Below are 12,660 nucleotides of genomic sequence, written 5' to 3'. Positions count from 1 at the left end.
CAATTAAATTAAAACTCATATGAAGACAGAGTGATCATTGAATTATCTGATTTATATTTAAGTTTCCGAAACACAACTGAAAACTAACGAATAGAGTTCAAAAACGCGAAAACGAGGTAATGTTTACGACCACGCTCGAAAATCTGTCTGAGTGAGAAAAGTGTTGCACGGATGCGAAAAGGGAGCATTGTTACGTCACTTTTCACATCTTGCTGATTGACCAATGTCACGAAGTAAACAATGAAGTCAATGCTCGAGGCAAGGTCCATTGAAGAGAATTAGATTTTCAGGAAATTATGCATGGTCAGAAGAGTAAATTTGTAGTTAATTGACTTACAAGCGTGTCTTCAATTTGTTTTTTTAGCATGTAATTTCTGTTCTTCCTTTTCGGCACAACTTGATTCTCATTATTATTTTTTACTCTGAAGTTGAGATTTTTTTCAGTGACGGTTCGTAGCTATATTTAGAGGTGACCGTACATTTGAACCCATGCGTATATCCACGGGTTCAATCTATATGCGGGTGCTAAAACCCATGGGTTAGGGTTAGTATCGGTTTAACTATCCGTGAAACAAAAAATTTTTTATAGGTGCAATAGCATACAGGTGCAATTGTCATGGGTTCAAATGTACGTGGGTTCAAATGTAATGGAACCATATTTAGAGAGTGCTTAGCTGCCTGGGGTGATATTCTGCTTGTGACTGAAGACAATACTTTTCATTTCGGTAGCTGGCGCTTTAGCATGAGTATAGTACAACGTTTGCAGCCTTAGCATTTCAGTAGCGTATATATATATGGTCTTATGAAAATAGGCATGCACTGTCCGGAATTTTGCTTTTTCAAATATGGTAACCCTACCTTAGGTCCCTCGCGACTCCGGTCACACAAATAATATAATTAGTACTGTATATTTATTCATTGCATCAGTTTTATTTGAACTTGTTTTTGTGATGACAAATAAACGATTGATTGATTGTACGTCCCATTTTGTGTGTTTATCTTTCTAAGTAAGAAATGAACTTTGCAGCTGATATCATTTCAGCGCACACTACCTGATAATAGCTATACTGTAGAGCTCGTATCCGTATTTAGACCAGGTTCGTATTTAGACCAGATATCTGAATGACCCACAGAGCAATAGGCGAAACACATGTAAAAAGAACAAATTATTTGGCTAGTAATATAACAACTCATATGAATCTGAATCTTTTCTAAGAAACCTGTTAATATTTTTAAGGTTTTGGATTTTTCGACTAAACATTTATTTTTTTTAAATAAATTTTTTTTTCATTCAAGATGACTTTCACTGTTGAGCATAAAGAAAATTCAGAGTGCTCTCAAAAGCTGAACGAATCCAAGATTGGCAAGAATTAAAATATACTATTCTTTTCCACACGGTTTGCCATCACTTTGTGTCCTCAGTAATAATTAATATCAAGCTTAGCTCACAGTTGCAATTTATGAAATATCGTGGAGGTGATTGATTTTGTGATTTGATATAATGATATGTAATTGTAGCATTTTAAAAAAATATCTTCGTATTCATTCACGTATTTTATTATTTTTAGCAATGCGATCGTGAAATCAAACATGAAGGAAGCGATTGTGATAAAATAGCTGATCTTTTGCACGCAAGAAAACGCACAATCAGCAATTAATACAATTATAGTAAAATTTCCATTGTTACAGATATCATTTTTCTTTAAAAATAAAATTCCTCTAGAAATTTGTCAATGATTCATTCAATCCCAAATGATCGGTAGAACGAGACACTTGTTCCTGTTTGGCTCAAAAAATCCTGTTAAGCCCCCACAAAGCAATTACATTGTATATTTGTAGTCGGTGACTGTTTCCAAAGCGGTTGTGTGACTGATGGCCACCGTAATCGACGTATTAAGCTAGCTTATGAATAATATTGTGTCTGGTGATCTCGTATAAATTAATTTTGATTATATCTCGAATGCAAATGAGTCAGCAGGAACATCGCCTACACGCATGCAACTTTCGGTCGTAGATATCACTCGATGCCGCGAAACGTAATTTTAGTGATTGATGTTACCGCATCATGCAACGCCTTTAATGACACTGATATTTTTCTTATCGATAAGTCTAATTATTATAGTCAATAAGACGATTTCGTGTGGCACAAAAAGTTCATTCGATGCGAGAAATGTGATAAAAATTACATTCGTGTCGACCAGCTGTCGAATAGTTATTATAATGATTAATAGACAAGACTCTGTCGATATTATTCCAAAAAAATAGAGTTTAATTTAAAAATATCGCTGATAAATATAAAAACATTCAGAGTAAATAACATGTTGCCTTTGGCACAGGACTGTACTACAAGCTGGTCGACGAGATACCTGTGGTTAACGACGAGCTAGAGCCGGAATTTTATAATATTAAAGATTATGATCTCGAAAGTAAACTAATTTTATGACGCACAATTCACATAGTTCAAATGTTCTTAGCATCACAGGCTTTCGTGGGGGTACCGACCAGTCCAGACAGGGACGAGACAGGAATCCGTACGTCTACAAAGTTGGCGCTGACGCAACATTTACCATTCAAAGAACTGTACCACCAGTTAAACACGTATCCGGCAATACGTGAATAAAAGGGGCTGTTGAAGGTCATCTGACGCTGAAAAACATGCCAAGAAATTGCGTATGAAATGGCATCTGAAATGTGTATGCATAGTATTGATTTGTTGTACAGTTTGTTGTGCAAAGATGGTTGATAGTAAGAATTCTGTGTTTTCACTGAGTTTGAATAGTGCCAGCCACAACACTGCAGCTGTGAATACAAAAGGATCAAGTGGTGCTGTTTGGATACACACAGAGAAAATGTGGAGTGCCGTTAATAAAGGAAATATGCGCCTGCATGCTCGTAGAACAAAGGATAGATCAGACGTGGTTATTGAAACGAGGCTGACATCGTATTGGACTGTGTGGCAGTGGCACAATGGCCAAAATATGTTTGTTATGTTAAGCATTCCTAATTCAGGATCAACTACTTCTAATTTATTCATTTCTTCAAGTTCGAAATCATCAAAATTAATGTTAACTAGTCACGCACTGCCAACAACACTTGGAGCTCGTGGCGATGATGTTTCTATGGACGATCCCAGGCTTTTTATCTTGGAATATGCGCCGGAGCTATCGGGAAATGGATATATACTGAGACACGCCAAGAGTGTGAGGTACATATCTGCAAGATCCACGTTCGCGCGAACATACAGAGCCGTATTGACACGTAGAAAACGAGACAGCATTGTGTGGTCTGTAGCGGGATAGATCGTCCATATGATACTCTCTTTATGGCTTCTTGTGTATCGGTTTTCGTCTGGCGGTCAAAATGCTTCGAAATTTTTCACATTATCATTGTTATGCAAATAATTTTTTACTGAAAGATTGCAATAAAATACCATTTTGGACACAAAGGTTCGTTATGTTCGAAGGCGGTGTCATGAAATCGCCGATAGAAGGTAAAGGCCTGTTATGTTATCTTAAATTGATGTAGGCTACGTTAGATTTAGAATACAATAGTGAATAGTCCATCTATTAAATTGAGGTTTAATTAAGAGGGGAATATATGAGTAATGAAGAATTATGAAAAGCCGAGTGTCAGCTGAGGTTATTATATTTGACGTGGTCTAACATCAAGTGAAACCATTGCATGTTATAATGCTACATTTGCATTTGGGAGAAGTGCGGATCAAATGTAATCGCGTAATATTATTTCAAAAATGATTTATAACAAAAATGTTTCAATACAACGAAAAGCATGGTAATTTCCAATTACTTATCATAATCGATTGGCAAAATTTCTAGCGACTGCCTTAATTGCCAATTGATATTAAAACTGATTCATTCCAATAGAATGGCTGAAGTATCGTCTAATTTCCTTCCTTCAAAATTACCCTGTTTTTTGCAATCAAAAGAGATTATGGTGGAAAATTCTCTCATTGACATTTAAACAACTTCCGCATTTCGTTGTTGAGGTCAATTCTATTTTTATCCGAACAACAAGCAGTATTTGATTTCAGGCGATGATAGTTATTAAATATTCTAAATCGCGATATCTCCAACCAGACCACGTTTTTCTGGAAGTGATTTTTCTAATAATTGAGTTTAATGTTAGGCTACGTTCGATTAAACGAGTAAGTTGGTCTAACGAGAATTAACATCATAAACCAATATCGTGTGTCATTTCAACCATTTATGTAAATTGCAATCTATCACCCAATATTCAATATTATTTAAACTTTAAGTAAATAAATTAAGGACGGTAAAATTGGCAATAATTTACTGAAAAGCTAACGGAATATTTTTATTTGGTTATAAATATTATATTCATTTGACCAGAAGTCATTCCATCAATTATAACTGTAGCTCGACTTTTATAAAAATCATTTATTTAGGCCAAATAGCCAAATGTAGGCTTGTATACAACATTTAAAATTTAACAACATAATGTGTTTTATTCATATTAAAAAAGATAAGCGGGAACATGATGCTCTGGTACAAAAAGTACAACATTTATCGGCATTATTGCGTTAATTAAAATAAGTTTTATGTTTTGGCAGATTCATGTTTTGGCAGATTTAAGCGCCCTCAATTCAAATTGTTTCTCATATGCCAAAGAGGTCATATATATTTTTAGTCATGATATGATGAGTGAAATGTGATAGCCTGATAATGTCAAGGTTATTTTCTAACGAGCCACGCATTCTTCACAGAAATATAATGATTTCACTTCCAAAGTTTTTATTAATGAATTACACGGTAATAATCTCTATTTCAGTATATTAGGTAAAATTGGTATAAATATGCACAGTTTAGAAGGATAATAGTTGACACAACAACCATTTCGCAAACGTGGTTATGCTTATCAGCCTTCAAAAACGCATTCGAAACACGAATAAGCGATTTTTATCGAATTTAATTTAAAAAGCGCCGGCTTCCAAACATGACATGAATAATGCGATTATGTACGATTTGTTTGTTGCTCAATTTACATAACTTTCGCTTGACGTTCGTATGACAAAAATTGGTTCTGATAGAAAACTTGAGTAAAACAATAACTTTTATTATCGTGATCTTGATCAGTCATTTCTTGTCATTATGTGTTGTAGCTACATGGTAAAAACATATATATTCATACATTTTATTTGTTGTAATTTTAGACATAAATTACCAAGGTGACAAACATTAATCAGTTGAGAATTCCATGTTTGTAAATCATCAAATGCTGGCTATTAAACTTTTATCTGATAAAGCAAGTGTTTTTCCTTATTTTGGTCACGGCACATTAACTGGTATATCACCTTGCATGAATTCACATAATTATTTAAGGAGAAACGTACTTTTTAGCCTTTGAAAGTCAATATTTTGCATATAACTCAACTGGAATATAAGATCGTTTGATGAGTTTTACCGACATGCATGCTCGTATACGTGCTTAATATATAACTATGTCGAAAATGGAAACGAAAAAATGTTGAAAACCAATTGTCCCTATTTATAAATCTATTATCGCGCCAACGTATATCTCTGTTTTGTCTATTTTAAAAATATCAATTGTCTCCATGGCATATTATGGTATGGACGCCTCAGACCTGAATCATTGGTCAAAATTCTGTGTATAGGCGTTTAATTTCCATCCACATTAGGGGCATTTCAGCAAAATTTAAATCTAATTACTAATCTTATTACTTCTACGGAGACGAAATGTACATTTGTATCCTTTTGCTGTCGTTGTAAACTAATCGTTTGCCGAATATTCGTAATATTGTTAGATGATTGAATCCGTTAGAAATATATTTATTTTTTTATCAATTTTTTTCTAATTTCTATGGAACTCGATATTTTCACCCAAAACTTTGCTGTTTTATATTAATTCACGGAAACATTTTTTATGAAATTTTGAAACACTTTATGCCGCCAATCTTTTCAGTAAACGTGGTACTAAGCCATGTATCCATGTATCTGGGCATTAAAATAATTGCCTAATTAACTCAAATAGCATTAGAAATATAAAATTGTTCAGTTACCAACGAAAATACGCGATTGTTGAACAGAAGTCGCATGGGATGTATTTCCCTGATTGCACCAGTGCATAGCAATTTGGGACAAATACCACGTTTATGCCCAAAATGAAATATTTCTGTGAGAGCTATGTTCGTTCGAGCTTGTTTCCAATTTGCATAAATGTTCGACAGTTGCGTCAACAATACTATGGAGTTAATGATCGAACAACTATTTTAAATTTTCAATATAAATAACGAATATTGGAAGTTTCTCATTTTTGGCTTGGGGTCGAAGAAATTGCGTTTTTTTGCGGTGCAAATAAAGTTTTGTCGACTATTTGAATCAGTAATCGGTAGGTTATTGTTTCACCGTACTGAAAATTCGGTTCTCCCGAAGTATGCGAACCAAGATGGCGGACATCGGAACGTAACATGGGTAACAGGTTAGGGTTAGGCGATAATTTTTTCCAATTTTCCTTATTTTAGTCCTATTATCAGTTCGAAGACTAGCCAAGAGCCTCCCGTAGTATTTATACCTAAAATTATGGCCTAACCCTAACCTAGTACACATATTACATTCCGATGTCCGTCATCTTGGTTCGCATACTTCGGGAGCCCCGAAAATTCACTTTGTACTAACATAATATAAAATAATAAAAATAACGTGTAAATGGAGCTTCGCGGTGAAGAAAGGCGCGAAAAAAAAAATCTTGATAATCGAGCAGTGACAGTGACACAACAAACCTGGTACATGGTATTACATAAGTTTCTATAATTAACAACACAATGCATCGATGGACGGATGCGGAACCTAGTCAACTTTTAAAATATGACGTGATCTAATACTGATTCCGGGGTACTCTCCGTCCGTTTAAAACTACTTCGTGACTTGACTTCAAGGAAACATTGCAGTAAGTATTTGAATCAGAAATTGCATGTATGCAAATAACAACCACATTATATAAGAGAGACGTTGTATAAATGCACGGCAAAGGCCTATGTCAGATGTTGAAGTTTTTAGACTTCTTCCGTGTGTAGGATATAAATTTGTGATACAGGAGTGTAAAGAAGAAGCCGGTGTGGGTTAGGAGGCACACAGGAAGAACTAAACAAACCGAATAGATTATCAAAAAGTGTTGGCGTGTCTCCAACCCTTTTCTCGAAATTGCGTCTCTGCAATTCTTAAACCAGTTTTTGTATATTCAGTTAGCCTGAACTATTGCTTGTCTTCATTGTTTTTATACCTAAACATTGTTATCATTCATTGATTTAGAATTTTACACTTATCTACTCCAACGAACTGTCTATATTCATATAGCTTTAGAAAAAATAGAAATCAAGATGTTGATTGCGGTGTAGGAGATGAAACAGAGATTAAAAAAATGTTTTCCAGCGTTTATTTTTTTTAATAAATGGGCCTAACCTATTTCAGATATATATATGAAACTATTGTGTTGTAAACGTATAAAAAGCTAACTGTGGGAATTAAGCTTTCCATGATATAAAGCTCTATAATCACTAAATAAACACCACTTGATTTTTTTACCCAGCGTCCTCATTATTGCTTAGATCGATGACTGCTGTCGAATTGCTTTTATCAAAATATTGCGACATTGTGGTAAATTGCGTAAAATGCCACTTATGTCTTATGTATGCCATCGTTACTAACCTATTTTCTCATTTTTACATTCAGTACATTATTTTATAATGGGACAGGTCGCTTCGGGATTAGACGTTATGGACGACGATGGGCCAGATATTTTCAGTTTGTTAGAGGATTTATTTCAGTGTTTTGGTATGTTAAACATGTTTGCCGGGAGCAACAAGCGCCGTAAAAAACGTTCAAAAAGAGAAAAAATGTACAATGGTTTTCAACAAGAACCACTATACACAAAGACAAGATATACGACAGACGAAGACCCGTACAGAAGTAGCATATATTACGATACAACCGGGCGAGAAGGAAATACTGGTCTTAATACGGATAACTCGGTAATAGGAGTACTCAAGCCGGATTTTGTTTTGGGTAAAACGGGTAGTACCATATACGAAGTTGAAGTTATTCAACCCGATACATATCAAAAATGGCGTCCCAAGCATAAGGTGCCTAAGTCAAAAGTAATTATCCAATTGGAACCATTGGCAGAGGTTTGGACAATGTGGCAACAGGTGAATAATGACTTGTGTGTATTCGGAATCCCGACAAAAGTACGCAGCAGTGACGGTACAGAACAAAATTCGTTCCTTTACGTAACTGTCGTAACTCTCCCTGTTCAAGTAAATAATTCACGTGATGAACTTAGAGTTGTTCGTCTTATGCCGGCATTAACAGAACCAATCAAGAATGACCTGGAACCGGACGATCCAAGACTTTTTAAAATGGACTACCTGGAGAAAAGTGGCAACAGAAAGCTGTTTCATATTGCTTCGTTGTCCTACTTAGGGATTGAAAATAACGACTTGTGCTTGACTGACTCCCGGCATGCATCTGTGTGGGAAGTTAAAGAACATGCTGTGTCCAGAAAAAAAGTGAGAAAGACTGCAAAATAGTCCTTCAGGCCAACTGTAAATACTATACTGTACTGTAAAGATAATGTTCATACTATAATTATTTATTTCTTGATCTAATTTATTGAGTGACAGCCAATAATTCCACTGTTAAAATGTATTTATTTGCTGTAATATATCGTTGTATTTTTCATGCAAACTGCATTGTTACTATTTTGTATTGTGGTATTTATTTTGAAATCGTCAAGTAGTGTCATCGATTTAAGTATGTTCGACTGTCACAAGTGCTTGTTGAAAGATAGAATTTTGTGAAAACTTGAAATTTTATGTAGCCATTGACATGAAAATGATCTTTATTACTTTTAAGTTGTACTTCATATATATAGTTGTTTTGGATGTATACGCCTACTTCTAACGGTGCGCAATGCAGTGTCTACTCTGGCTGGAGCCTAGGCTAAAGAAAACATATTGGTGTTATTTTACATTACTAAGATCTTGTTTCAATTTACATTATTGAAAATTTATATATTTTATTGGGGAATGCGGTACCGTATGAACCCACCCATTTGATAACAGTAATCGATCGATCATTTAGCACGTATCGGAGATTTTACTCGATCATTTTCTTCCTGAAGTTCATAGTCTTCATCACCCATAAATGACCCACGCTCTCGGGTTGGGACAGACAATATTATTTAAATATCGTGAAAAGTCTTTCTATATTTATACCAAGTATGACGCACATAGTAAAATTACGTGACTGATTGCAAACAAATGAAAGTGGATGTCAGCCTAATATGCAAAGACTTGAATGATATAAAAGTCTCATTGTTATTTATTGGCGTATATGCCAAAGGAGCTATAGAATGCGGATTCAATTGTCCCTCATTTTTCCCGCCCTCTGTCTAGAATTATGAAGTTATCTTAGACAAACAGTGCTTGTCCTAAAATGTAGAATGTATTAAAATTAGCACTGTTACATCATCTAATTTTGATCGAAACCACTTTCGTTGCGACTTTAATAATATTTATGGACACAATATATGAATAAATTTGATTATGTTTTGAATGTCTTGACAATATATCGCAACACGTCTTCGTAAGAGAATGAGATAATCACAATGTATTTACTTCATAATAAAAGTGAAAAAAGTCTCTGATAGACAAGAAGCTGTAAGGACAGGAATCTTTCCGATTCGGCATTGCTTTCCCAATTTATTACAACGCGAGTGAAGTGGTGGACAGAAGATTTTTATCCAAGACTGTAACCTGCGGTGCCGTCATTGGTGCGTCGAACGCTTTAGCCAACAGGCCGCCGCGCCCACTAAAAGTAGACGCACATCTGTAAAAGTACATAAATAACGACAGCCTTGCTACCAAATTAGAAAGAAGTCGCGCAACCGTCCATTAATTTGACGTGTTTCGACGTATCACGCCAGTATGCTCTTCAGTTACACAAACTGTAGATTGCACCGTAGAAGCATGTGATGTTGATAAATTCAAATAGGAAGATTTACAGATATTTTGGCCAATCTGGTATTGAAATGGAAAAAGTCGCAACCGCGGTTTCCGAACCGTGCGATAGTCGCCTTACTGCCACGGGTCTTACTGGAAGTTGGCCTATACGCGACACCTACTAAACATACACTCATTGCACGTTGCTATGTCATGACGGACAATGTCGCCATGACACGCTCTGAAACTGGGGCATGGCATGTACTGTTCATCAACCCGTCATGCTAGGAAACAAGGATGACATAAGTCAGCATGTTTACATGATTTGTTTTGATTTTTAAGTTGACCTCGTGATGTTCGTTAGCAATGAAAAAGGGAATTGGACCTTCCTCAAACATGAGCTTAACCAGGGAGAGTGCTTTTAAGGAAACGCTGTTTCCCTTATAGGAGAGACAGATCACAGTCACAGAGTACGAAAACAAAAGCAAAAGTCGTAATTACACGCATTTGCATTCACTTAGACTTTCCCAAGCCTGAAAATACCAAAACACTTTAATCAAAATGGCTTTGTTAAAAAGATAAATTCCAAAAATGATCACAAAAGTAAAACAAGCAAAACGAGTAACCGTCTAATAATAATAATAACAGCAGAGGCAATCTAGCTACGAATTCTACTTTACCATCTTCATCGCGATTCTTTGGCCGTGACAATAAATGAAAAATATAGGATAGAAAAGAGAACAACAATTCTACAAATTTAGTTTAAACATGAGTATTAGAATAAAGTATTAAAGAATATGCCTGTCATCATATTGAAATAACCTTAATTAAAAAATCATTCCGTTAAGAATATGATAAAACATACAGCGGCAAAAACTTTCAAACATGCAGCAGCTTGATCCAAATAATTGGCCTGCATACTTCATTCGCCACCACCAGCGCACCAGATGCATTCTATTTACTGAATCTTCTGCCAATATGCAAAATTGAATAACTTCTAGTTATGTGAAACCATCCGTTCTGACATACGTTTCAACCCTTATCGAATGTGTGATGATATTTGAACAAGCTTAATCCAAATTTTGAATTTGTCATCCACTAAAAATGAGAGCGAAAAACTATTATCAAAACGTTGAGCATACACCTCTTAAAAGCAATTACCAAATTTTCTGAAAATGGATTCTGCATAGAAATCAGGAGGTACAAGTTCGTCTTTTTATCGAATCAAGTATTTATGAACATCATTTTGCATTTTCTCTTGTACATAACTATCAAAAACAATTAATCTTCAAAAAGCAGAATTTCAAAATATTGAAATGACAAAAGTCAAAATTGAATTTACATTTCACGTCTTTTTATAATTAGGACGGGGTTAATGCCATTTTGAAGAATACCATTTTTACCATGATTACTCGAAAATTTATGTAAAGATTCACATTAAAAAAAAATCATGAGACTCTTTGCTACAAATCAATTAAATGCAAAAGGTTATCACAAAAAAGGACTGTTGTCATTAGCATCCGTGGTAGTGCAGATATCAGTATAATTTTTAATCTTAGGCCTGTGAATACATTTTTGGAACACGGAAGAAAAGGCTTTAAGTAGGCACATTTCTGTTTACAACAAAATGATAAAAGTTATTTTCACAACGTGAAGCTGATACTACTGAAGATACAATTGCTTCAAACCAGTCTGGTAAAATACATTTTATGAAATGTTACAACAAATCTCCAATCATGATAAATTGGTTCCATATAAAAATACAACTAAACAAACAAAACAACATGAATGAACGAGCAAAAAATAAGACTACAATGTGATAAAAATGGAAACTTAATCCTGAAAGAAAAAAAACAAAACTAGAAATAAAAACACGAATAATAAAAAAGCGTCATTTTCCGCTTGATGGCTTTCCTGGGGGAGGCGGAGGAGGAGGCAATTCCCCTCCTCTAGAGTCAGTTTTTAATGCTTTTGACACAGAGAATATGTTGTCTTTAGAGGTATCTACATTTTCAGGAGGTGGCAGAGGCGGTTGGGATGACGACGTGGGTAGAGGGGGTGGCATGGATGTCGGGTAGCCTGCACTTTGCATCTGCGAGAGAGAATACGGCTGAGCCATTATGCTAGATGTTTGATAGGGTGGATATTGAATCATCTGCGGTGATGAAACACCATAGCTGACATATGGGGTAGCATAATATGGTTGGCAATGAGGCACAGAAGTTGATGCAAGTGTTTTAGTTTTATCACCACCAGTCCATACTCGTTGTGTTGAATTGGTTGGTCGGGATCTAGATTGAGTTTTGTAATTTCGAGACTGTTTGCTTTGTTCTGAGTATGGGGTTGATGAATGACGTTCCTGATATCTTGGGTTCCTATTACCATGATTTCCTTGCCATGTGCTGTGTGACTTACGATATTTATTGTAATTATCATTTCTTTCATTGTTATCATATTCTCTTGTTCTGCTTTGCTCTGATATGTTGCCTTCTGAAGATGGTTTTCTTTGCCATGGCCTAAAAATAAAACATGTTATAGGCAATGTACAAAATAAAAAGAAAGCTAATTTAATTCTTTGTCGTAGAATTGAGACTCAAGTTGTGTTCGGAAATAAGAACTACAATAAAAGCACCCAAATCCTTGATTGCAAGGTGAGTCAAATT

The 12,660-nt window shown here is 35.2% G+C and overlaps 1 protein-coding gene and 1 long non-coding RNA gene across 2 annotated transcripts in view; one reads left to right on the top strand and one right to left on the bottom strand.

Annotated features, from left to right (window-relative positions):
- Positions 1-1,330: 1,330 nt before the first annotated feature.
- LOC144419857 (uncharacterized) lies at positions 1,331-2,637 on the top strand. Its single transcript, XR_013474323.1, has 2 exons — positions 1,331-1,476; positions 1,569-2,637. It is a non-coding gene; the product is annotated as an uncharacterized LOC144419857 (long non-coding RNA).
- A 7,911-nt stretch (positions 2,638-10,548) lies between these two features.
- Positions 10,549-12,660, bottom strand: part of LOC120336220 (uncharacterized) — a 34,791-nt gene continuing 32,679 nt past the window's right edge. Inside the window, exon 26 of the mRNA XM_039403842.2 lies at positions 10,549-12,513. Coding sequence (XP_039259776.2) covers positions 11,889-12,513 — 625 coding nt within the window. The 3' untranslated portion in view covers positions 10,549-11,888. The remainder of the gene's footprint in view (positions 12,514-12,660) is intronic.

The sequence above is a fragment of the Styela clava genome, chromosome 2 (assembly GCF_964204865.1).
Source record: "Styela clava chromosome 2, kaStyClav1.hap1.2, whole genome shotgun sequence".
Taxonomy (NCBI): Eukaryota; Metazoa; Chordata; class Ascidiacea; order Stolidobranchia; family Styelidae; genus Styela; species Styela clava.
This window is presented reverse-complemented; position numbering and strand designations above follow the sequence as displayed.